Below are 24,875 nucleotides of genomic sequence, written 5' to 3'. Positions count from 1 at the left end.
ACAGCAAAAAGTATTTACACAAAATAGGGAAAAACCTCCAAACTCTCTAATAATGAGAATAACCTTAGCCAAGGATATTTCTCTGAGAATTAATAACTAGCTGGGGTTAATGGTCACTGGCTTCACCTTAGGCCCTCAATTAATCCCTGAACCTCAATTGTTATTACCTAATTGACTTAGTTTCATTTCATTTTAACATTTCAAAGTGATCTTCCTAAAATCACACTGACAGAGTAACATGGTCTCTGTAGATGTGCACTGACATGGTTTCAATATCGTTACTTTGTCTCCATACACTTGCATTGACATTTCATTTTGTTTTGACATCGCAGTGCCACATCTATGGATCTGTGCAGATGACATGCGATTGTTCAGATTAGGGGAAAGCCTGTCCAGGAGCGAGGGCAGGCTAACACCTTACACAGGGACATGATGCCAGCTAGAAGCTCCTAAGCAGAATTATTTTTATCATGGTGAATGACTGTTATCATTGCAAATATGGATGTTTGTGAAGGGAAGAAAGTCAGATAAAATTTCTCACTTGAAATCTTGCTGGTTTTCTTAAAAACCAGACAAACAAAAAGCTTTTCACTTAGATCAGGTTAAAAACCTAGCCTGAAAAATGCACCAGGTAACCTATTTAAAAAGAGGTTTTTTGATATTATCATTTCATGCTTATTTGAGGCTACAAATAAATTATGCAAATCTCGTGTGTTCCAATAACACAGTATCAACGCAAGTAGCTGAATACTGTAAGATGCAACTCTAAATCAAGGAATCCTTATAAAAATAGGGCATCAAAATGAAGTCTATTATGTGGAAAAGTTTTTGAAAAGTCTTTTGAAGCTCTTTGATGCAGCTCTGAAATAATTTTGGTAGATTACTATTGTACGAAACCCATAATTTATAGTAGCTGACCTAAGCTGCTCTTTGTATAAGGGCCATATATGAAACAATAGCAGGAAAGTGAAAAACACAAGGGGAACTAAAACTGCTCTGTTTATTATTTAGCTCATAATTACATCTTCCTTATTTAATCTTTTGAATCCTGGCATGTTCTTAATAATACAGGTTCAAATAATATTTACTATACACAGGAGAGTTAGTTTTGAGTTACGCATTTAGACTATCCAAACTTTGTGTAACTTGTGACCTTTCCCTAACCTACGCGAAGTCTATTTTATACAGATCGCACTAGATAGACGGTTTCTCTATAAATGGTGAAGTTGCTGCCAAGCTCCCATTGTTAGCTAGTTCATTTTTCAACAGGCACACTTTAGGTTCCTATCACACCACTGTAAAGAGCAAGCCCTTGAGGTTTCTTCTTTTGTCAACGTAATAAAACGGTTATTTCTGAATAACCTGCAAATCCCCAACAAATGGCCCTTTGTGACTTAGAATAACACGACAGGAGGAATTTTGTGGGTTTTTTTTTGCGGCCAGCCTCCTATTTTATTCCATAATATTAAATTAATACTTGAGCAGTATTTGTCTTAACATACTTACAATCTCATCCTTGAAATAATGCATGTTGCTAACAACTGTTATTCTCGCTCAGCATTCACTGCCAAGCTGCAGAAGATCCCTTCGGAAGCTCTCTAAATAGTGAGACTACTTCAGCTGAAGTAAAAGGAAGAATCGAGTTCAATTCTGTGTACTTTTTGTTGACCCTTGAGGAGTCGTAACCAACTCTGGTAAATAAGAACAACCTGTAGGAGGTACAAGCTCTTGCCAGAACGACTGTGGTTTGCGAACGGGGAGCAAGCCATCTTTTCCCTTCTGAGCCATGTAGATTTTGGCACGGGAGGAAAGCTAAACCTTTGACTTCAACAGACCTCCCTGCAGAAGTGCTGTGCAAGCAAGGCATGAACTTGCAGAAAGCAAGTCTCCTTAACGAAAGAGACCGCTGTAACAGCTAAATTCCTAATATTGGCTATGCCTATTTTCTAGCAGCACAGATGCACTCTTAACTTAGTCCTTTGTACAACTCTACCCTCAATACAGGAGCGACTATGCTGCACCGGTGCTTTGCTCTGTGGACATTCCCAGCCTGCAGAAATGACCCGTATTTCAAACCAAGAGAATGAAGAAGGGGATCACAATGCTTCTCTGTTACAAAGCAGTGTGGAAATGTGAGGACACTCTCCCTGGTGCCTAAAGCTGTTACTTAAATCAGAGTAAGAACAAAATTGCTTGAGATGGTGGGTGGGCGCAAATGCATACAGAACTCGGAACAGCACTCTTCAGACGTAGTATCAGAAACAGAAGCAGCCAGTAGAAAACACAGGACAGACTTTTCAAAGGGGAAACAAGGGCAAATGGGAGGATGCTGAATAAATAAAAGTGAAATGGTTAAAAAAGATGGAAAATTAAAACAGGAGGATTTAAAGGCAAATGGAAAGAGCCAAGAGTAGTCTTCTGAGTAGTCTAGATGGTGGAGAAATCCAAAAGCAAATACCAGGAAAGAATGACTTTTTGAATGAGCGAATGTAACAAAACAGGATGAAAATTAGTCACTGACTATCAGTACTATTAACGTGATAAAATAGTAATGAGGTAAGCACAGTAAGACATTTGGTCCTGTTTCTTCAGCTTTAGATCAGAGGTTTTATTCTGCTCTGAGCTGGCTTTAGGGAAAGATTATTAAACTCATACTAATAATGTATCCCCAGCATACAGGAATGGCAAAAAAATGTTTTCTTTTTATACTAGAGTGTGACCCACCATTGTGCTGTTGCTCCTATACAAGGAAGTTTTACTTCCCCGTTCAACACAATTACATCAATTCCTAAAGCTCAGAACAGGCCTTATTACGGTGCTTGTAAGAGCAGATGCTTGGCAAGTCTATATATGCCAGTGAGAACATCATTCAGTTTTATGCACACTTCTGTTTTCTGGCTTGGCATAATTCATTAGCACACTCTACAGAATACTCCATAAAACTGGATTTGGCTTTAATGTTAAGGTTCTACTGGCTACAGCATTGTTTAAGAAAACAAACCCAACAAACAACCCACAAACAACTAGTTGTCTCTCCTCTTTAATACTGAAGTTGATGTTTTACATCTGATAAACAGAGAAAATATACAAACGAGGGGTTTTTCAAGATATGAGCAGGAATAACAAAGCAGTCTTAATTTTTTCAATGTTCTGCTTTCAGCATTTAACATAGTGACACAGTGTAATTCATGGGGAGGCAAAGTTGTTTGGCAGCATGTAATGAAATCAGTACAGTATGTACACTTTTGTGGCTTATTTCATCCTCATTCTGATACAAAGATTCTTAAAGGAGGCAATATATAAAGATGAGGTCAAAGCTTTGATTAAAGACATCTGTACTGCTTTCCAACCTGTTATGTCACAGCATTAGGTAGAGGAATAAATAAACAAATACAAGCCTAACCTGATTTATCTGTGTGTCCCCGCATAAATTTGTTTAATGTAAAAACAAATAAAGCAAAGCTTTGATGGAGGTTGAGCAGAATTTTCAACATCTGTGCAGATAAATTTAATTTATTCAAAAAGAAAAAGCAGCATTAGTGCATCATGTAAAAGCTGATTTAAATGATTTCATACAACAGAAAGCATATGCACTAGCTAAAACAAATTCAGTTTGCCCTTAAAACCCATTTCACTCAGACAACCATTACTTCTGAATTTCCTTCTACGATAATGTTCAGTTATTTCTTCTTTTTCATTCTTTTCTTCATTTTACACATTCCACTAACTGAAACCACAGTTAAAAGTCCCAGGGGCAGCAACACCCTAAACGCAGCTTCTGTGTAGCATCAGGCAGGTACACTTCACAGATTGCTTCTGTGTATCTTTACGGGCAGATCCTTAAAGCTGGTCAGGTAAAATAAGCTAAGTACAACGCCTTAAATAGTTGAACATAAATGAGTTACAGGTGTTTGAGTGTTTTTTAAAAAATAAATCTTTCCACTATAACACATTCAAACCCAGGAAAATAATCTCTATGCAACAATAACTCACTGTAGCGGAGCTATACTAGCTTATCTCTGCAGCAAGGGACAGAGTACTAGGAAGGCTACAGATATTTTTTCCTGAAAATTAAAGATTAGTCAAAATGATAAACTCCTGGCTGAAACTTATCAAAAAGCGTTAAGGCGAGAGCTAAAAATTCAAAATAAAAATACTACCTATGCATCTGAAAACTATAGCTGAAAAAAAACTGAATAGGATTAATAAGCTTTTAACCTAAGGCAGGACTGTAAAAAGTCTGCATGTGATTTTTGAAACCATACAGGCGCACAAAGTATCACCTCAACTGAAAAAAGATGATGAATATGCACTGTAATGTTTTAAAGACCCCTTCCTTATGGAAGAGGTTATCAACTTGTGCTTTAGGGAGACTGTTATCACACCTTTAATTGTACAACAGAATCCGTACCACTGCTTCTCTGAAAAACTGAACACGGTGAGCATACACGCAAAACTCTTATTGACTTTTTAAAATATTTTGTCCTTTTCTGAATGCCAGTTAGCAAAGAAAAGAGTATTAAAGAGTGTCAAGCCCAATAAGCTGCTATCATTAGGAAACCTTTAAGTGAGAGCACAAACCTGAGGCCCAATACTACCCCTCTGAGTGGCGATGAGGATGGAAATGGAATTTCGCGACTGAACTCCTCAAAGCCTCAAGCAGGGTGAACACCCACCTCAATGTTCCTCTGATCTTGGTGGTTCCAACAGGAGAAGAACAATGCTCTTACAAGAATAAATAAGTACGCAGGAAACATGCCCGTTTGTGTCCTTTATTTGTCTTGTGGAACTGATCCAGTATGAAGCACTGTTTTATCTTTTTTTTTACTCCCATTCTTGAACACCAGGATGGTAATCTTCTTCAGAAGTAACCCACACAGAGAGCTCCTGCACATTGCTCTTCTGGACTTCAGTACGCCAGAAAATTGCATGTTACAGTACCTACAGGGGTCAAGACAGGTCCTTCCTTAAGGTCAGTTAAGAGAAAAATTCCTAGGTAGATTCCCTGGGGGGTGGGGAGGAAAAGACAAAACCCAAGTTATTTTTGAGTCATTAAAGTCCTTATTAAAAACTCCACAAAACTAACCCCAAACTTCACAGGCTCGTATACCTAAAATAAATCCTTGCTCTTCACTTTCACTCTCCCTAAAAATCCCCTAACTTAGGTTATTTTTTAATTGTTAACTTGGGATTCCATTGTTGATTTTTGCAATCAGAGAGTGATGAAACACACATACCAATTATTCTCTTGAAATCTGGCTATTTACTGTAACAGCCAGAACTTACGTGATCCTGTCTTACCACTTGGGCTTTATGAGCTATGCATTCCATGGTTTTAAGCCTGAGAATAACAGCCTTTACCAATTTTCCACATCAGGGTAGGTGTTTCAGTCAGATCCCTAGCACTGAATAAACTTGCGAGTGAAACCATAAAAAAGCCACTTGTTTTTAAAGGTGACTCTGTAACAGGGATAAGAACTGGAAGTTGCACCTTTCAGCCTCTGCATTTTTGCTCTTTGTTTAGAATGCTAGAAGAAGCCATCCGGAAGGAAGAAAGATTATGAGTATCTAGAAACTAGCTGTTTGACAGAGACAGAAATGCTGATAATGAGTGGGTTGTGTCTGTCTTTTTTGGCTGATCACAACAGAGGTCTGAAGCAAAACAGAAACTCCTGATATGTTTGTGTAAAGAGGCAGTAGCATAAGGGCGGGCAGCAGGAGTTCAGCTGAAGTTCAGGGCAGATGCTGCCATTAGTTTACACTGCAGGAAAGTAAAATTGCTTCCGGATTTACCTCTTCCTCCCAACATCAGCGTTGAGCCATGCTGTGTCGCAGAGTCACAATGTCAGTAGGAAAGCAGTCTTTCAGCAGAATACCGCGTTCGCGATGGCAGTCCAGCTCTTCAATAAATCCGTACCAGTAGATGACTAATCCAGGGCCGAATCTATTAAGCAAAAAGGAAATGAACATAGGAGATTGTGTGAGGTGAACTTTAATTTCCCACCTTTGTGATTCCAACACAAGTAAATCTGTTAATTTTACTGCTAAATTGGAAGGAGTACTTGACCTCCACTTAATTTTCAAATTTTAATCAGTGTTGAATTGATATATGTCATTAATACCTGATTCCATGTATAAAAATGCTATTCAGAGACTCAAACAATCCACATCAGAGTTTTGGTTTTTTTTCCTTTGAATACTCTGCACGTATCAGTAAAAAAAAAGACCCATGCCTTAAATATTAAATAACATTTAGTGACTTGGATACATACAGAAGTCTCTCTTGCCATGCACTCTGCTTCTTCAGATTTGGGCATGCAGGCATTAAAAATACAAGGGTTTACGCAAGTCCCAGTTTATGCAAATTATAATACCATGAAGATAACAATGAATCCTTAAAATACAATCTCTACAATGAGCTATTATTCAGGTAATGATTAACGTAAAGCACAATTCAGAAAGAAATAGAAAGTTCCTGCCGAAACGTCTCTGCAATGTGCCTCAGGAATTCCTCAGATATTGCTAACTCTGACTGATCCCCACTAGGCAATCTCAGGAAGTAGCCCCATGGACTATTTTACCCATCAGGAAGTTCAGACCTTCAGGCTGGGTTCATAAAGAAGTAATCACTATCAATCACTGTGTACTGCGATATGTTTTGCACATCAGTTTCACGTTTTTCCTACTGAGAGCACTTAATTAAAGGGCAGCACTACTTTTGGTGTAGTGTTGCAGGAATTTTACAGTGAAATCATAAATTATGAATGTTGGGTTAGTAAAAGGATGTCTAAAAACAGAACTGCTTTCTGTAGTCTAACATTACAGCAGTCTGTACAACATTAGGCCAAAAAGCTTTTTCTTTCCTTGATTTATTATATGCTGTAGTGAACTTGCCAAAAACAACAGTGCAGGATGAGCTGTTAGATACCGTCTGTACAAGAAAAAGTTCAGTAGAATGTCATGTAATGGTTTATATGCAGAGCTGTGCTCAGGACTCAACCAATATGGTAGCCAATTTTTGTTAATGTTTAATTATAATAAAAATGTGTTGGGGGGTGCACAGTAACCTAAGTGTCCACTTAGCAGACAACACAAGCACTCAAAACCATGGGTAGTGCCAGACCGGGTTCATTAGGGTGGTTTCTTTCCAACAATGGAGGGAAAACTTCATTTGATGTGCTCATGTAATGGAACAGGCATCAAAGGAAGAAGAAACCCCTGTGGCTTCCTCCTGCAGTTTCAATTGGATACGGTAGTCTTTTGCCCAAAACTGCTGCATAGCGTTGTAACATTTCGGTTTATGGCTACTACTCTCCAACGTAGAAGTGGCCGCAGTTTAGTGGCAAAGTAAATTATCCCTCAGCATAGCTGAGGCAACGCTGGCAAATGTGCTTTTTGCAAATGAAAGATGATATTTGAAAGCGGAAAGGTTAAAACTCTGACAAATGCAGCTATGCTAGGAAAAGTAGTCAAACATGTTCCACATTGAATAAAGCAGAGACTAAAAAGTGGCTCATACAGAAGGACGGTGCTGCCTACACCCAATTCCTAGGTGTTTTCTGGCTAGCCAACAACTTCAGCCTCTACTGTCTCTCCATTTGCCTTTGCTGAAGCTCATGTGGGGCCAAGATGTGCACGACCTCACTGTACCGCGGAGGCCCGCTAGCTTAGCCGTAGTGAGGAGCAAACGGCAAGTGAAGCCAAGGACTGACGCTCACTGCCTCCGGTGAGGGGCAGCGATTTGCTAATGCAGGACGGGCCTACTTTTGTTATTTCACAGACTACGTATCTGTTCCCACACCAACCAAACGCAGAAACGGGATAATTGGGTGGGGATGTTCTTAGGTACTAACCAAAGTTCTTTTAAAAGCAAAAATCCCCAGAAGATAGAGAGCAGACCATACGTTTCTAATGGGCTATTTTATGCCAGGCAGAAGCTATGAAACGTCCACAAGTACTTACTCATTACGAGCGCACGTGCCAGGTAAAATCTTGATGCTAATGAGCAGCTGCTCGGCCCAAGTTCTGAAGGGCTCGTTTTGCTCTGTGTGGCAGCCTGAATCTCCTATCCACCATAAAATGCATGGGGCACTGTGCTTAAGTAATTTGTTAATTTTTTTTTGAAATTGTAATTTTTAATAAAGTTAATATTTCGAGATGCCTTAAAAGGCTAGTTTATGTCTTTCTAGCAAAGCACAATTTTTCAGGAATATTTTGTACTTAAAAAATTATGCTCAGAAATGCCAAATTTGATGATAAAATTTATATACGAGAACATCTGCGTACCATTAATTGCAGGAGCAAGTACGTCTTTAGCATGAAAACATCCATCAATCCTGTTTTCGACTGTGTTGTTATAGCAAAACTATTTGCCCTGTGCCGCCTAGATTGTACTTTTTTCCACTATATTGTGTCATGCCGTCTATTGTAGCTCTATATCACACAGCCCGTATGTATGATCACATAAAAAAAAATACCATACTTTTGTTTAAAAACACTTAAGTGCAGTACTTAAGACCAAAATTAACTTGTTGGCACATTAAGCATTTGCCACCGACTATCAGGAACTCCTGCTGCTAAGTGCTAATTTCACTCTCATTAACGCCCTGAGTTGGCAAATCACAAACAATGCCACTGGTTAATTACTGCTGCCTTAATTTGAAAAGACACTTAACCTTTTTGTGTAAGGGGATGAGGTAGGGAAGTCTAACCTAGAAGTAAGAACTATCCTTTTTAATTTGACTCCTTCCAAAGTGCAGATTTGACACCATGAACAACAAAACTCAATGCTGTGAATGACTAAGTAAAGCTACAAATTTATTTCTGCCTCAATTGTAACATTTAACAAGTTAGTGACTAACCCTGGTTTACACAGGAGAATAAGCTAAAATGACAGAATGCTTACTCAGTACTGCTATGGAAAGGGGACTTATCTAGTAGCTCTGAGGAGAAAAAAACTTTAAAAGTGCCAAATGGTTCTAAAACTATACAGGTACGGTACACAAGATAGGCCAAGTTATCCCATTTCATTTGAAAGGCACACTGGAGAAAGTTCAAGCTTAAAACAAAAATCAAGCTTAGAACGTAACAAACTATGGACTCCTATGGATATCGTTCTTAGTCAGAAAAATTGTATAAATCACTAAAAATGTGCTTAACTTGCATTTTTCCTCCCCTGCCTTTTGTTCTTACCCTGAAAAGCTTAGGTGTGAAGGGACGTAGCCAGAAGTTATACCAAACAGCAGTTTTACCTATTCCAGTGACACTATTACTTTTAGAACTTTGCTTTTATATGGAGGTTTTCATTAAAGCTGAAAAGAAATCCAAGTAACTAAGGTTTGGTTAATTCCATGCAGTAAAACTAGACTAAAAAGGAAATATAGCGGTGAGCTTCCTTCAGAATATAATAAACATGGCAACTGAAAATTGTCCACAGAGGTTGCACCAGGTTACTTAAAATCAACCAATAAATATGTAATTACCGTTACATAAATCCTGGTTTAGTCATTGTCTCGTTTTGACATGAGAAGTTGTGACTACAAGGCAGCCAAAGCCAACCCAGCTGCACTTTAGTGCGGGGTCAGAGTGCCAGAAGTGCCAAAAGGCAGGTAGGCATGCTTACCCCTCCAGGGCATGGCAAGAAGAGAGCAGGATTACAGAAGACCATGGGTTAGTTTAGGCCTAACTTAGGCTTGACATAGAAGACTAGATTTAGTCTGACTACTAAGGGCAGCAGATGGCATCTTTCAAAGGATCAACTGAAACATTTGAGATAGATCCTGGAGACGACAGTAAAATATAGTTTTAGTTAAATATAGTTACAGGCTCAACAGTGCTTTAGATAAAACTTATGTCTGATCATACTACTCTAAATAAGTCAGCTTTGCACTAATTTAAGAGCATTCAGAGGACCTTCTGTACTGGCTTAATGACACCAATTTTGAAGAAAGCCCATAGTTGAAGGAGTGTAGATTTGTACATCGATAATCCTGGGACACCGGGCTTTGCTCTTGGAAAGGAGTTTCACAGAGATATGATGAAAAGCCAGGAGGGTAAAATTCAGGTAACCCAAAGCCAAATGGTTCTTCTTCTCAGAAAAACCAAACCAACCCCCACATCTTTGTATAAGCCAAGGGATCATTTAAGAAAAAAAAGGGAAGGAAAAAACTAAGTGAAATGTGAATCTAGGTTTAACTTGCCCTCCAGTTGAACCAGTTTCGTGCTAGAAAAGAAAAAAGACTTTTATTTATTTATCAAAGTGTCCTAGTAGGCTCACACATATTCTAATTCACTTCAAGAGAAACTACTTTCTAGTAACGTCTTTTCTTCTGGAATGTCTGTGTGGGGTCCCTAGTAGCTTCTAAGAATTTGCCTAGACATGTGGCTGCTGCGAGTGGATTTTTTCACCATCAAAAAGCCTTGCATGTGGTTTTATGAAAAATGTATTCTCAACACACTGCTCGATACTGAGCAGAAATGTAAAACATCTTGCAATTGTTTTTAAATAAATGTTCACTTTATTTATTCTTAGTCTGTTTGTTATAGATGGGTTGTACGCATCTCAGCGTAATGTAAATAATTTTAATTCCAAGAGACTCTCATGTTGAAATGCTGGCATATGAATTATTATTTCTAGTATGCATGTATTTAAGCAAATATTTTATCAAACAGATTCAGATGAGTATTCATATTATATGAAAGAGTAACAGTCTACCTGCTTGGTGATTTTAATGACAAAGGTCACATTGGAATGTGTCTTTGAAGGACTGCATTCTGGTCCCTCGTTTTTTAATGTCAGATCATCAACAAACGCCAGCTAAAAAGCTGGCTTTGTTTCCTTTTTTTTTTTTCTTTTTAAATATCAAACAAATTAGAGCATTACCACTTGCACATCACTACTTATTTCCTGGGAAAAGGGAATTACAAAAATTCACAAGTAAATTATTACATTCTAAGTCAATTTAACATGGTTCTTGAGAATCACAGTTGTGAGTAAACTGGTTTTACTTGTAGTACTAATAAACCCTGAAGATAAAAGAATTACCCCCCCTTATAATATCTAAGAAGTTTACAGTTTAAGGACTCACAACTTCATTTTAGTGTACTTGTAGAAGTCTCATTTGTGTCAGTGGAGGGAATTTAGATATTGGCAGAGCTAGGCTAGTAGGCAACAACTGCAGACCACATTTTCGAGTAAGGTCAACTGGCATCAGTCAGCCAACTTCCTTACGTCTAGACCAGTTTACTACTGCTGATGACACAGCGTTATATATCTTGGCAAACATTTAATAGCCACTGCTCAGAAACTGACTTTGATTAGCAAGAAATTTTCCATTTAAACAGCTACCACAAACCTAGTTCAGAATAGTTTGTAACAAGGTATTTCTGCTACTGTTCATTTATATAGAGTTTTAAAATCAAATAAAGGTACTTGTGCATAAAGAAAGTGCATTTTAAAAACCCTGAATGCAATTTAAAGGTAACTGTGGAGTTTTATTATCCCCGTCACTTTTTAAATCCTCCACGCACTTTTGTGATCCAGTGACACACACGCCGATTTAAATAAAAGATGCCTTCAAGGCATTACACAGCACCTTATGTCTTTGACTTCACAAAGTCTGGTCGAAAGAAAGAAAAATAATTCCAATACTTAGCAAAATCAAGTAACGAAATGGTATTTTTTGCTTTAAAAAATCTGATCCTTAACCTGTAACTCAGAAGGCTACAATATTTTTGTGCCCAACTCCCTTAAGCTACTTAATACTGTCTTCCTGCAGAAGCAACTGCACAAAAATACATTTGCTTGCAAATGTGGCTCAAGAAAAAGTTTAATAAGTTCTGATCACGTACTTTTAAAGATAACAGGAAACTTGTCCATGGCACTAGCAAGCACTATATCAAGCCTCACACACAGAAGTCAGCAGCATATTATGTCTGAAGGATCCAGGCATCCAGTTTATGCTGCTTAAGGTAAAATTAACCAAGTAAAACCTAATCTGCTTTAAGCTTTGATGTTACCACAGTAGTTGAGGGAAGTCTTATTTTTACTGAGACAAGGAAAAAAATTAAAGTCTATTAATATTCTATGAGACACCCATTTCCAAGGAGGTTTTGACTCAAAAGTGGGCATTTCTTTTGGGCTGAGAAAGGCAGGCATTTCCATGAATGCCAGGTATTGATGTTATATGCAGTTGATATGGAAGCTGGAGTTGTCAGGTGAAAAAAAAGTGGATGGAAACTAGTATCTGACTCTATAATAGTCACACCTCTCTTGGATATGATTAAATCTTAACAAGGTTTTTATTTTTATACTAGCTGTCTTTTTATCTCTGCAATGAGACTATTAAGGCATCAATCAAATAGCAGCATTCCATCAGGCTTATAATATGATTTAATTGTTTTTGGCATTTGGAGAAATAAAAACAAACCAAATGATATTTATGTGGATATAAGAGACCGTTTAAAATATTTTAGAATTTTGCATAGCGCATATTTAAAATGCATATTAATAGAATGCACCAAAAACTGTGCAAGTCACTGTCATTAAAATATTATAAATACAATGTAACTTTTAGCTGCATAATACATTTTTAATAAACAAACTGTCGAAACACATTATTCACTTACACTTATTCATTCAGATCTGAGTACTGTTCTCCAGGCAAATAAAGGATTTTTATAATCCTCAATGACAAGTTAGGGTTTTTTAAAAATTTAGTTCTCATGGAAATTAACTTTTAAAAGCTATGATTAAATAACATTAAGGTTACACTGATTTACAAGGATCAAGGCTTTCTAAGTGAAGGCTGATACAGCGAGTGAGAAAGAAAACACATACTGGCTCAAGGCAGCTTGTCGTTAAGACGAGAGAGCCTTGAATGAACTTTGAATTTCTCAAGTTTTGTTGGTTCATGTCCTAACTTCTGTTGAAACATGTTATTTTGTTGTTTATTAACAGTATTCCAGATGCTTATCTCAAAGTGGCTGTGTATACTTAAGGTGCACCTTTTTTTTCCCCAGTCTCGGCACCTTCAAAATCAGGTAGATGCTTTGCACATCAGACTGTAAGGTTCTGTGCTGTAAAGAGAGACTATAACATGCCCCTTTATGCCTGCACTGCAGGATTGGGCTGATGTACTAAAAATTAACACGTTACTCACATCAACATTTTAGAAAAGAAATTGCTAATCCTCATACTGCTGGACTGTTTCATGGAAATTATGGGCAAAATTGTCTCTGGCTTTAGTGGAGACCACTTGGATATGCATTTGGAAAACAATGCATTTTAGCTGTCTGGGAATTTAGTTCCAGTATCTACCTAAAAGAGGTAATAGGCAGTGTTCTAGGTACCTTACTTGATAATTTGGAGATAGGTCCAAGTTTCCCTGAAATATAAGGATCTTACATCTCTTAACCATCTCAATACATGGCAAAGCGACTTCAGGCACCCTGGATGATGGGCATAACTAAGGATAAGAAGCTCAAACAAAAGATCTCAATCTGAAAGGGACAATATAAGAAAGCTTTCTACGTCTTCTGTTTCAGAAGTTTCATAAATTCCCTTCTGATGGAGACAGCCTAATATTCTATATCAGCTGTTTCATCTACATGTTTGTCTTTTATAATTCAGGGCTAGCACATTGTTTTACTGTACGTCTACAAGTGCATTAATGTGTTCCTGTTCAAAGCAGCAACACGCCTCCATCCTGCAACATGCAATCTGAGGACTAGTTTACTAAAGCTATGCTACTTCTAGTTAAGTTGTTACTGGTATTTACCAGTTAAGACACTGCAAGAATGATGCTCTCCTTTGAAAAGGCGGGGAGAGAAGGTGGTTGACTGCATTACAGAATTATTCCATATATGTTGTCGCGGGAAGCAACGCTTTCTGATTAACCCCAGACAAGAGCGGTGCTTCCTGAGGTACGTGCTTGTTACTCGGTTTCCCTGAGAAGCCTTTTGCCATCAGTTCACCCTCCAGAGACTGTCGAAGCACGGCCGCTATTGTTTGATTCTGCACGTTTGAAGCTGTGGATCAGTGTTGAGAGGAGTTACTGAGGTTACTTCAAACATTGTGTTAAACTCACAGCAGTCCTCCCGAAGGAATGCTTGGCTGCAAACTACCTCTTATCCCGGGTGACAGAAAACTTGAGCAAAGCTTTTGAGTGCAGTCAGATTGAGGTCCAGGCGGCCATAAGTGCTGGTCAACTCATGTTGCCATTAGGTGATTAATAGTTGTTTATTTTTAGAGCTGGAAGTAACAGGCCGTCCTAAGGCCAGTGCAAGATGATATCTGAATAATCTGTGAGTGCCTCATAGTTTGCAGCAATCCTTTCTTTCTGTGCAGCTGTTTATCTGGTGACAGTGCTTGCCAGAGTGATAGGATATGCCAAAAGTGCATTTAACAGAGGAGGCAGGACTGCTCCCACAGCAATTATTTTTGTTTAGTAATTATTGTAAAATAAAACCAAACTAATTGGAAAAGTTGTTCAGCAAATATTGATAGCAAAAATGTTGACAAATAAATGCACTATATACCTGTGTGTTTAGCATTTGCTGAGTATAAATCTCGGAGCCAGCATTAAAGCTACCTCAAGACATTTTGAATGAATTATTAGACAATTCTGTATCTCCGAACCCTTATACACAAATATACAATAAAACAAACAATGTAACAGATGAATTAACAAATGGAGGACAGCTCGTTTGGGCTTCCAACTTCCCAGATCAGAGAATTAGTCCAAGACTGGATAGTAAATCACACTGAGTATCTTCACACAATGTTGCTTAGCAGTTAACTGCCAAACACACTGTTGTGCATAATTGACAGGCAGAAATATTTTATGTGTGATGCTGTACTTAAATTTACTGTCTCTCAAAGTGTAAGTCACCTATCCATATTAAGCAGGGAACAGATGAAAAAGAAAGTACTATGTTGCTGCCCACTGCTGTGGCTCCTGATGCTCACCTAGAAGGAAAGCAAACACCTCCTCCGACCTGGAATGTTGTTACTGCCTTTGGAATCCACTGGCAAACTGTATTTTTACCTGGCATTCACTCTTTTCACTATGAATCTATCACTTAGGTCTAACGCCTGAGGCCCTTCAGCTTGTCTCCCAGTTGATACATATACCCAGTATCTGCACAATTCAAGGTGGCCATGCCCCACTTTGTATTTGAGAATAACTTAATTTTTAGCTGTTATTCAGAAAAAGAGTGCATCCTGAGATGTATGTCTTAAGTAGCAACTTGTATCACCTGCAAAATATCCAGTCTCTCAGAAGACTACAAGAACATTTCACATGGTTTTAGGTGGAGACCGTTCTAGAGACTTTAGGAGACTATCAAGGCAATTTGTAGAGTTATTACATTCATTATTAGATAAAGTGCATAACTGGGGATGTGCAAAGAAATCTACCCTCCTTTTCCACAAGGAACACCTTTTTGCTTTCTGTCTCCTTCACTTTACACACACACACACACTCGCATGCACTCTTTATTTGTGCCTATCAGCCAAACACAGCTCTACTGCATGCACCTTCTGAAAAATTCATAATGCTATTTAGATTTATTTACAAGTTATTTGTTCTTTCTAAGTATATACCAACACTAGAAACAATTTCATTTCAACTTTCTTTGCTTACTATGCACTGAACCTTTCTGGGCTCACCGTTAACGTATGGAATTCTGTTCAAAAGAATTTGTACACAAATGTACATTGCCATGTAAGTGAGCCTAGAAGGGGGGAGAGGAAGAATCAGAGGAAAATGCTATCGCTTGTGAAGGTTTAAAAGCAACAGCAGATTAGTCGAGATAGCCAGTGACATATTACAATTCATGTCTGATGAGAATCAAGCCAGAAGTCTGCAACACAATAAAATCGCATTAGTACAAATATTTTCCCTCATATAATTATATGTTAAAAATAGCGGAAGACAAGTTGGACTCCGTATTCCAGCGGTTTGGGTTTTTTTTCAATCTTTGCCATGCAATTGCTAGATCGATCTGTCAAGTCACTTACTCTGTATATGGCATTTGTATGTTAGCTGTTCCCAAAGACGGTATGAAGGTTATTATCCCAATAGCCACAAGGCCTCTGTGTTAAATATATAAAAATCCTTTTAGACAAATTTAAAACAAACTGAGAGTGACTATAGGGTTTTTTTCAAAGGTCAGTATAACATATGCACCTGTACTATTCAATTGGAAGACACTGTAAAAACTGCTGTATCGAAAATGGGAGTCTAATGTCATCAGCAGGGAAGATATGAATAAAATCCATGCAAAAATGTTGCAATATTAACATTATGTGCAACACAAAGATTTTTCTCAGTTATTGCTGGTTTGGTGTCTGGTAACCATCACTGTTAAATATTTTTAACATTTTAATAAATGAACAGAAGAAGAAAAAATCCATTAAACATAAAAAACTTCTAGTACTGAATAATCTTTTCACCTTAACTGCTTCTGTTAATCCTTTTTGTTTTACATGCAGTGTATTTTATTAAGGGTCATTCTTGGCTGGCAGTCTTCTAAGGGCATCAAAGACAGCACTAGCAGTCTCGTTTTAAACAAAACAGAAAAAAATATGAGTTACTGAGCTGCTAGTCCTGTTCAATTCCTGCTCCCTTCAAGAAGAAAGCAAAACTAATAGCAAAGCAACAACAAGAAGAAAAATAAAGAAATACAGCTTTTCCCTCCAAAGATAAATTAAGCTCAAGTAAGCAGCTTGGAACATCACGAACAGCCAAACACCAACCAGTTTTACCAACCTTTCTGAGACTTGGCTAACTTCCACTTGAGCACAGCTACCTTGTTTTTTTGTTCTTACATTGCCTAAAAGCTCAGAGTAAGTACATTAAGTGATAAGATTAGTATCTGTCGTGAGCAGCTGTCTTTCCCTCTCCCTTGTCAGCCAAAAATTGCAAGGGGTTTTTTGGTTTCTTATTTAAAGTGCTTATTTTCTGGTGTTCTCTCTGTATTTGTGATTGCAATGCCAAAGTATGCCATACGTTCAAAACGTAATGAAGGACAGAGGTTAAAAATGGTTCCTGAATTCCATGGTTGCTGTACTCCTACAAAAATCTCTCGAGAAAGCTGTCTCTCACAGAAATCCACTTGTCATGAACAGCCATAATGCAGCTTAAGGAGAGGTGCTAACATAAGGTTTCCATCTGCTCCAACCTGAGCACAGATCACTGAATATGTTGAAGATGGGAATGACACCTTCAACTTGAACTGCATAATGGAAGCCCAATATAGACAATAAAAGATACTTAAGATATTTTTCCTGTCAGTCCCCTTAGTTTATAGCACTCTTGTAAAAGAAGGGGGTCTTCCTGTCTGGTCAAGCTAGACCATTGTTAACTGGAAAGCAAAAAAAAAAAAGGACCAAACTCAAAAGAAAAACGAAAGAGAAGAGTAGAGTCAATAAATAAGTGAGAACAACTGCACCTCATTGAATTAAACAGTTAGTCAACATTTAGGCAATTTGAACTATTTCATTCTACTTCTAGGATCTCTCCATACCAACGCCTGACTTTTGCCAAAGACCTGAAAATCTCTTACTGCACCTTTGAGGCATCATGTTTTTTACAAATTCATATTTCTACACTCGAGATAACTTTTACACGTAGTTTTCAGTAACTGAATTGATTTAGAGGCAGGCCTGTGCACAACAGACTAGTACACCTTAGTTAGGCATTACCTATTACTACATGCCAATACAAATAGACTCAGCAAGTCTGGCATCTTCCTGAAGAATGAGACAAATTGACAATGGGATTCAGAGCTTTTCAGCACCAAGTCTTTGCTATGTGGAACTCCTCCAATGACAGAGTTACTTCCATCAGGGTACTGAGATGCAAGCTGATTGAAATAGTGCGGTACGTACTGTCCTGGTTACAAAAACCAGCTACCCAGTCAAAAACCCCAGCTGCCCCATACTCCTTCCCTGCTCAGAGGTATCCAGCAGCAAGACGTATAAATGGAAGCAGGCATGTACATTTTTTTCCTCAAGCCTCCCCAGGCCTAACACACTAGGATGAACTGGTAAGGGAAAACCTGCACTGCTCATACAGGTATCGTATTTTTGCTGAGGGTAAACAGGACTTCCACGTAGAGACTAGAATCTCTCTCCCTCTCCACAACTGCTAAATCCACATTAACATTTTTAAAAGCTATTTCTAAAGCTATACCAATAGATTAAGCATTATTTTTAGTTAAGTTCAAAGAGAAGAAAGAGTACAGCTTTGCCTGCTCTACCTGATTTTGCTATGGCAACAGCAGAAGAACGGTAAATTCAGGAGATTAAGAGAGCTATAATTCCAGCTGAACCAGCAAAAATAAGAATTAAAAATTAATTTATAATTTCTTGATTACCTACAGGCACTCTTGAACCATTCGTTAATTAAAAAAAAATCAAGCCAGACCACATATAAAATGATAGAAATGGTATAGAACAGTATAGAACAGCTTCTATTTGCTTAAGTAATGTTTCCACTTTAATGTACTTATTTGCTCTCATTTGCTTAACACTGCCAATATTTCTACTGTGGAAATTTATGGAAATCTGACTTTAAAGAGCTTTGTGGTACTGAGTGATTTTTTAATTTTTTTATATACTTATACTGAAGTGACTTGATGAGATTCTGGAATAAATGAAATATAACTGAGTAGCATGTAATGATGTCTTGTGACATGCTGTGAGGTAATATAGGCAGTAAAGTGTCATCGTTGTGGGTAAAATAATCTGATTGCTTTTACATTGGCTTACTTTGCACAAAAGTCTGTCCCATGACTATAAAAAATGATGAGTAAACCTGATAGATTTGTAAACTTTTTCCATGGGGATTTAAAGACAATTGTACATTTGCAGAATACCTTGCTTATATGCTGCAGGAGTTGGGAGACTGTCTAGTATTTATGTTAGAGAAACCCAAACTGTATTCCACTTTTTAGAAAACAAAACAAACCCAAACCAGATATCATATTTGGATTGCTACTGTGTAAATACATAATAAACAAAATCTAATAAAAGAGCAGACGTGGTGACAGTAAAGGAAAACTTTTGTCTTGTTGATGTCGCTGTCTGGCAGCCATGACCAATCTTAGAATGTTTGTTGTCTTAAATAGTAAAGATCCAGGAACTAAACCAAACAATTTTTAGCCAGTGTTCAAGTAACCTACTTTTTTACTGCAGATAACTATTCTGCTATATCATATACATGATCAGCAATTTGACCGTAACATGCCCAAAATATTGCTACAGTTGTTTTCAAACCTACGCATAGATATACAGCCTGCAATAAAGAAATGATATTTCCCTTTGCTTTCCCAGAGGAAGAAGAAGGCATCAATCTATGTAACAGTTGATCAGTAAAGGGATGCAAACGCAGCTAAGGAAAGGGGAAAATAATCCTATAAAGTGCTGGGAGAGAGATTTGCAGAAAAAATCTAGAAATACTGTATTCCCTTAAAGACTTGCTTAGCCCTCGTCTGGAAACTGTAGACAGGTCATTCAAGAAAGACATGTAATAGCCAGATACGGAGTAAGGCTACTGCAACGTCCAGGGAAATGAACAGTTGCTCACAGGAAAGACTAGATGAGTTTGGCCTTTCCAGCCTCGGAGAGCAAAGGCTGAGAAGAGGTGTAATTGTCCCCCACCAACACGTCTGGGAGACCAACGCTCTGGCTCTAGAAGAAACTTCCAGTGAGGGCAGTGGGACCGAAACACTTTAAATGATTTTAAAATCCCGCTTGGTAAGTTTAACAAACAGGTTATAAGACACGGTGTTTATGATGGCTGGGGACTAGACACAGTGACAAAACCTGACACATTCCTAAATGCAGTACAGGAAACTAATAATAAAAACCCACTCTCTCAAGCAATTTGAAATTATATCACCACTGCTAACAAAATTAAACACAGACCCAAATGTTTCTTCCCTACCTGAGGAACAAAGACAAATGCCTGTATAAGACGATGTATATTTATAAAAAGAGATACCAGAAAGTTATTCAGAATGCAGGAAGAGAGAGAGTTTTAAAAAAGGCAAGATTAAAAGGAATCTCCTTTTCGAATGAGCAATATGAATCTGAACCATTGTTTATTGCCCACAGACATAGCTTAATAATTTAGTTTTCATAAATAATAATGGACTGTCTGATTTTTATTAAAGGTAACATCTTCAAATTACAAAGGTTCTCTAGGCTTGGAAGATAAATACATAAAGACAAGCAAACTTTTATAATCAAAGAAGTACATAAAACTTTTCTAATCTCTCTTTTTGTTTTTACAACACATACACACAACCCCAAGCTCTTCTGGTTCAGTGTTATCCAAGTTACTCTTGCCTAATCCTCAAGCCTATAGCAAAGTGAACAATCAAAGATATGTTGAAAAGAATGTAAACAACCACCAAACCTTGGAAATCTGAGTAATACCTTGTCACTAGTTCCCTGTCCTAGTTTTCAAGGAAAAAATATTTTATTATCTGTAAGCAATACCATGCCAGTCACACCTTCCTTTTTTTTTATTTTTTTTTTTTTAATTAATTTCTGGATTCCTCTTAAGGTTCTGGTTGTAGTGTACATAGCTCATAAAAAGTTCCTGGGACCAAGTGACCGTCTCCTCGCCCCTGACCCACGTGGAGAAGTGGACTCAGTGTGGACACTGCAGTTCATAAAGCACAGAGCAAATCTAATGGTAAGTGAAGGCATAAAATTCTCAGCAGAGAATTTTTACCTGCAAAGCAACTTCTTGGCAGAGACAAGTGGGACAGGTGGGCTGCCTACTCATGGAGTATAACGCAGTGCCTGCCACCTCCAACAAAACTGCCCGCAGTAAAAATGGCTGAATAAGGCTGAGCATTTTTGCTTACAGGTAGAGCTTAACTTAACAGTAAAAGTGAACAAAGCAATAGCAACTGAATCAAATGTGACAGCAAAACCACCATTTTATGCACACACTTTATTACAGTTCTTAACTTTGTGTTTGTATAGCTAGTGAATTTATGCTTCAGCATGTCTAAAACTGAATTACAGAGACACACAGAGTGGTAATTTTCTGTACAGTCACCTACCAACTGAATGAGTAAAAAAGTGGGCTACTACTCCAGAAAAAAAAAGAATGTACACTCAACTCCTTTGTCTTCCCTGTCCAGTCACTTACGGAAGGAAAATATTTACTGTAAGGATCAGCCATAAAGTGTCAGAAATTAGATTCAAAGTGTGAAGAAAGAACCACCTCTATCTACTTCCATATACTGCTTCTAGCAAGAATCCTTTTCAAAAGACATGTTTTTGGGATACTTAAACAAAAATAAGAGGCATGAGAGATGAAAAAAAGTTTACAGAATATACTGTCACAATGGATTAGTCTTTGTGCTGACAAAAATGTAGAAAGATATGTGAAGCAGAAGTGTGGCGTGAAACATCTGGAAAACAATTAAAATAAAAATCCCAAGAGCATTATGGTAGAAAAGCAAACAGTTAAGCCATAGCATTCATTCAGCATTAACTGGCACTTGCCAGCAAACTTGCAATGAAGGCTGATGATAAATAAACAGATACTAAATGATGACACCTAAATGTTCACCCAATTTCAGAAATATAAATGGTCTAAAATAAGTTATATGAGGAGCAAGCAACCACCTTTTCCGACTTTGTATGTAGGGCTAAGTGAAATATTATCTATTCTCAAGATTTTTCCATAAAACAAGAGAAAAAATTCAAAAATTTTAGTGTACTATCAAGTAGCTGAGTTTATATGTGAAGATCTTAATTTGCAAGAAATAGTTCATTTTTAACATTAAAATACCTTTGAAAATCATTTACCTTTTGTAAATTCCAGTGTTTCCACATCATTCTGAAAAATTCAGTAATTATCATGTTGGACTAACTTATAGTTAAATGGAATATATAACTTTAACTTTTACATATTTTCATCATTCTAGATGCATTAGATTCTAATAAAAAAAAAAATTAAGAGATTGCCACAAAGGTAAGCTTGATAATTTAGCTTTTTCAATGACTAAAAAGAAAAACAATCCATGAATTGTAAAATTAAATGCCAGTTTTAAAAATAGTAATTGGAAGTAGTGAGCAAACTTGGTTTGGGATATTTCTGACATATTAGTCTATGTTAACAAGGTCATCTTTAAACATATTTTTTTTGTCTTGCCCGAAGATTAATTATTACAGTGCTACCTTTAGAATAAGTGAAGGGTAAATATTTGGCTCTCAAGAACGGTCTTATGGGAAATGTGTATTATGTTTACTGTTATTTGATGATGAAATGTCAACAGACTAAAATATTTCTATAATAAATTATTCCATTCAATAAAAGCATCAATAGTTTGCCTGGTTTTAAAATACAATTTCACTATAATGCATTGAAAGAAATAGCATTAATGTAAAAGCCCTGCCATGTGCATTAATCCATATTAAACCACAGCCCCCTAGCCCCCTGCTTTAGTGTATTGTTAAAGGTCTGACAAACCCACAGCTACAAGGAAATTCAGAGATCAGACTGAAAATCTTTACTTACCACTTTGTGCGTAGATATAATAATTCACTGACTGTATTAAGGATAGGCCAATAATTCTGAATTCCTTGTCTTTGTAGGTTTAATATAAACCCATTACAATAAACAGTATCTTAAAAAACCAGCGCCTAATGTTAAGGAAGTTGTGCATACACACACATATATTGCGTAAAACTGTTTATATATGTGGTCTTTTTTCAAAACGTGGGGGGCAAAATGGTTTTGATTATCTCACTAAAACACAAATAAAGAAATATTGACCATTCAGTCAAGAGTTGCAGCCATTGGACTGTATGATAGGGACCTTCCAAATACAATTGAAGAAAATGTATCACATAAATAATGCTCTGCCCATTAAACCAAAGATAGTTAACTGATAGTTCACAGGATGTAATATGAAAAAGCAAGGTGGTCAGCATGATGACAAGGAAATGTTTGCAATAGTTTAAAATGAAGAAAAAACATTAATGAAAAAAAAGTACTCTTTTCTTGATATATAATCTTGTTTACTAATTCTGATTTTCCCCCTGTTTTGAAGCATTCCATCTCATTCATGATTCCGTTACATGAACGGAAGGTAAACAGATGCACTGAAATCTCTCATGACACTAAAACATCTCACAGTTGTGTATTTTAATTTTTGGCATACATTGCGATCCGTACTTAATGGATCCTCAGTTCTTATGCCATTTTGATTATATCAGCATGTATTTTAGTCATTGATCAGCAACTCCATTTGTCTTTTATATCACAATTTGACATCAATACAAGAAACAGGATAAGATGCAAGCACAATGATATAGAATTACTAAATAATCATGAATTCTACATAATTCATAATCATGAACTATATTTGTGATGCATGACTTGTCGGTAGTGGATGTAACAGTAGGTCACGAATGCTTCTTTGTACTGCACTCCCAGAAATTCAATAAAATCAAGAAAAAAGCTGCTTTCAGAATTTAAAAAAATTGTAATTACCAGTTCCTAATCACATCTAAGGATTATTGGTCTTTCTTACTAAGAAGTCAGGGATAGACATTAGATGCCTCTTCACAGTTACTGTTACCAGTGACTTGGTGATCTCAGGTGGATCTCTAGTAAACAGCACTTCTTCTAATAAAACCCTGCTGTAACTGGAATGCTCTCAGAATTCAGCTTGGTCCCAGGAAGTTACTTTTTGCAGTTGTTATTCCCAACTGTACGGACACCAGAGAAGCAGTGCACAATGCACTGTACCACTATTTGGCTGAGCAAAATCTGGAAACTCAACCCTTAACATTCAATTTGACATCAGACTGAAAATGAGGAGTTTTAAGGCAGAGGTTACCACAACACACGAACTCAACTATGTTTTGATTTAGCAACATGAAAATTTAGTCATTTTTGATCAAAATGAAACACTTGAAAGTTTTGAAGAAGAAATTTTTCATTTTAGTTTGCTGAAGGATATTTCAGTATTAAATGTCTCCCCCCCTCCCCGCCTTTCTTTTAACGTGTTGTAATGTGGCTAGACTCCCTCAACTAATAATGTACTATAAAAAACAAGTAGCAGGAGAGATGATCCTCCAGAGCCACAACAGCAATCCACATTAAATACAGTGCATTGCAGGACTGAAGTTGTTGCTTTATTAAAAATTACATGAAAGAAAACATTTTGAGTTCACCCAAATAATTGATATATTCTCAGCTGAACTGAAGCAGACATTTCACTTTGACTTTTGTAGCTGGAATGTTGAAACTGATGAAAATTTTCTTCTCTGTCCAAAACCACCCCCAATAGCTAACAAAAAGTTCCTAAACAAATTTTCTGGAGTGACAATTATTATTTTTAAATAAAGGAAAGAATACTATAAGAAATCAAATAAATAGGTCATTTTGATATCTGATAACCAAAAGGAATGTTTTGGCATAAACGTATTTGTCTCCACTGCAATCTGATGAAGCTTTTCAGATTTTTAGTACTTGCTTATCTTTGTTAATACACTCAGGCATGCATATATCTTCTGAGAGGTCTACTTTAATGGCTGAACTTTAATGGCTCAGCTGACAGGAAATGTTAAAAGACAGCAAAAAATTATTATTAGCAGTACTTTGTTGTCCATGAACAATGCTATCCACTTTTAGACCTCCAGAAATCCAAGGCTGATCTATATATTAAAACAAGCCAAACCTAAAAAGTAGAAAATAGCCCCCCCCCCCCCCCGCCAAACTGGAGGCAAGTTTCATAACAAATGAAACATTTTCAGCCAGACAACTTTAACCCAATATTTATTTTGCACTTCACTCTCTTGTCTTTTAACTTAAGGTTGTTTATAAATTATATGT

General features: G+C 37.1%; 1 protein-coding gene across 2 annotated transcripts in view; it reads right to left on the bottom strand.

Moving 5' to 3' along the window:
• Positions 1-3,024: 3,024 nt before the first annotated feature.
• Positions 3,025-24,875, bottom strand: part of CDIN1 (CDAN1 interacting nuclease 1) — a 135,152-nt gene continuing 113,301 nt past the window's right edge. The window contains exons 11-12 of one of the 2 annotated variants that reach the window (XM_049825806.1): positions 5,794-5,944; positions 3,025-5,005 (exon numbers count right to left, since the gene is read on the bottom strand). In XM_049825806.1, coding sequence (XP_049681763.1) covers positions 5,809-5,944 — 136 coding nt within the window. In that variant the 3' untranslated portion in view covers positions 3,025-5,005; positions 5,794-5,808. The remainder of the gene's footprint in view (positions 5,006-5,793; positions 5,945-24,875) is intronic. The other variant, XM_049825807.1, reaches the window with a different exon arrangement.

This window comes from Accipiter gentilis, chromosome 22, assembly GCF_929443795.1.
Source record: "Accipiter gentilis chromosome 22, bAccGen1.1, whole genome shotgun sequence".
NCBI lineage: Eukaryota > Metazoa > Chordata > Aves > Accipitriformes > Accipitridae > Astur > Astur gentilis.
The sequence above is the reverse complement of the archived record's forward strand: the minus strand, read 5'-3'. Positions and strand labels throughout refer to the sequence as shown.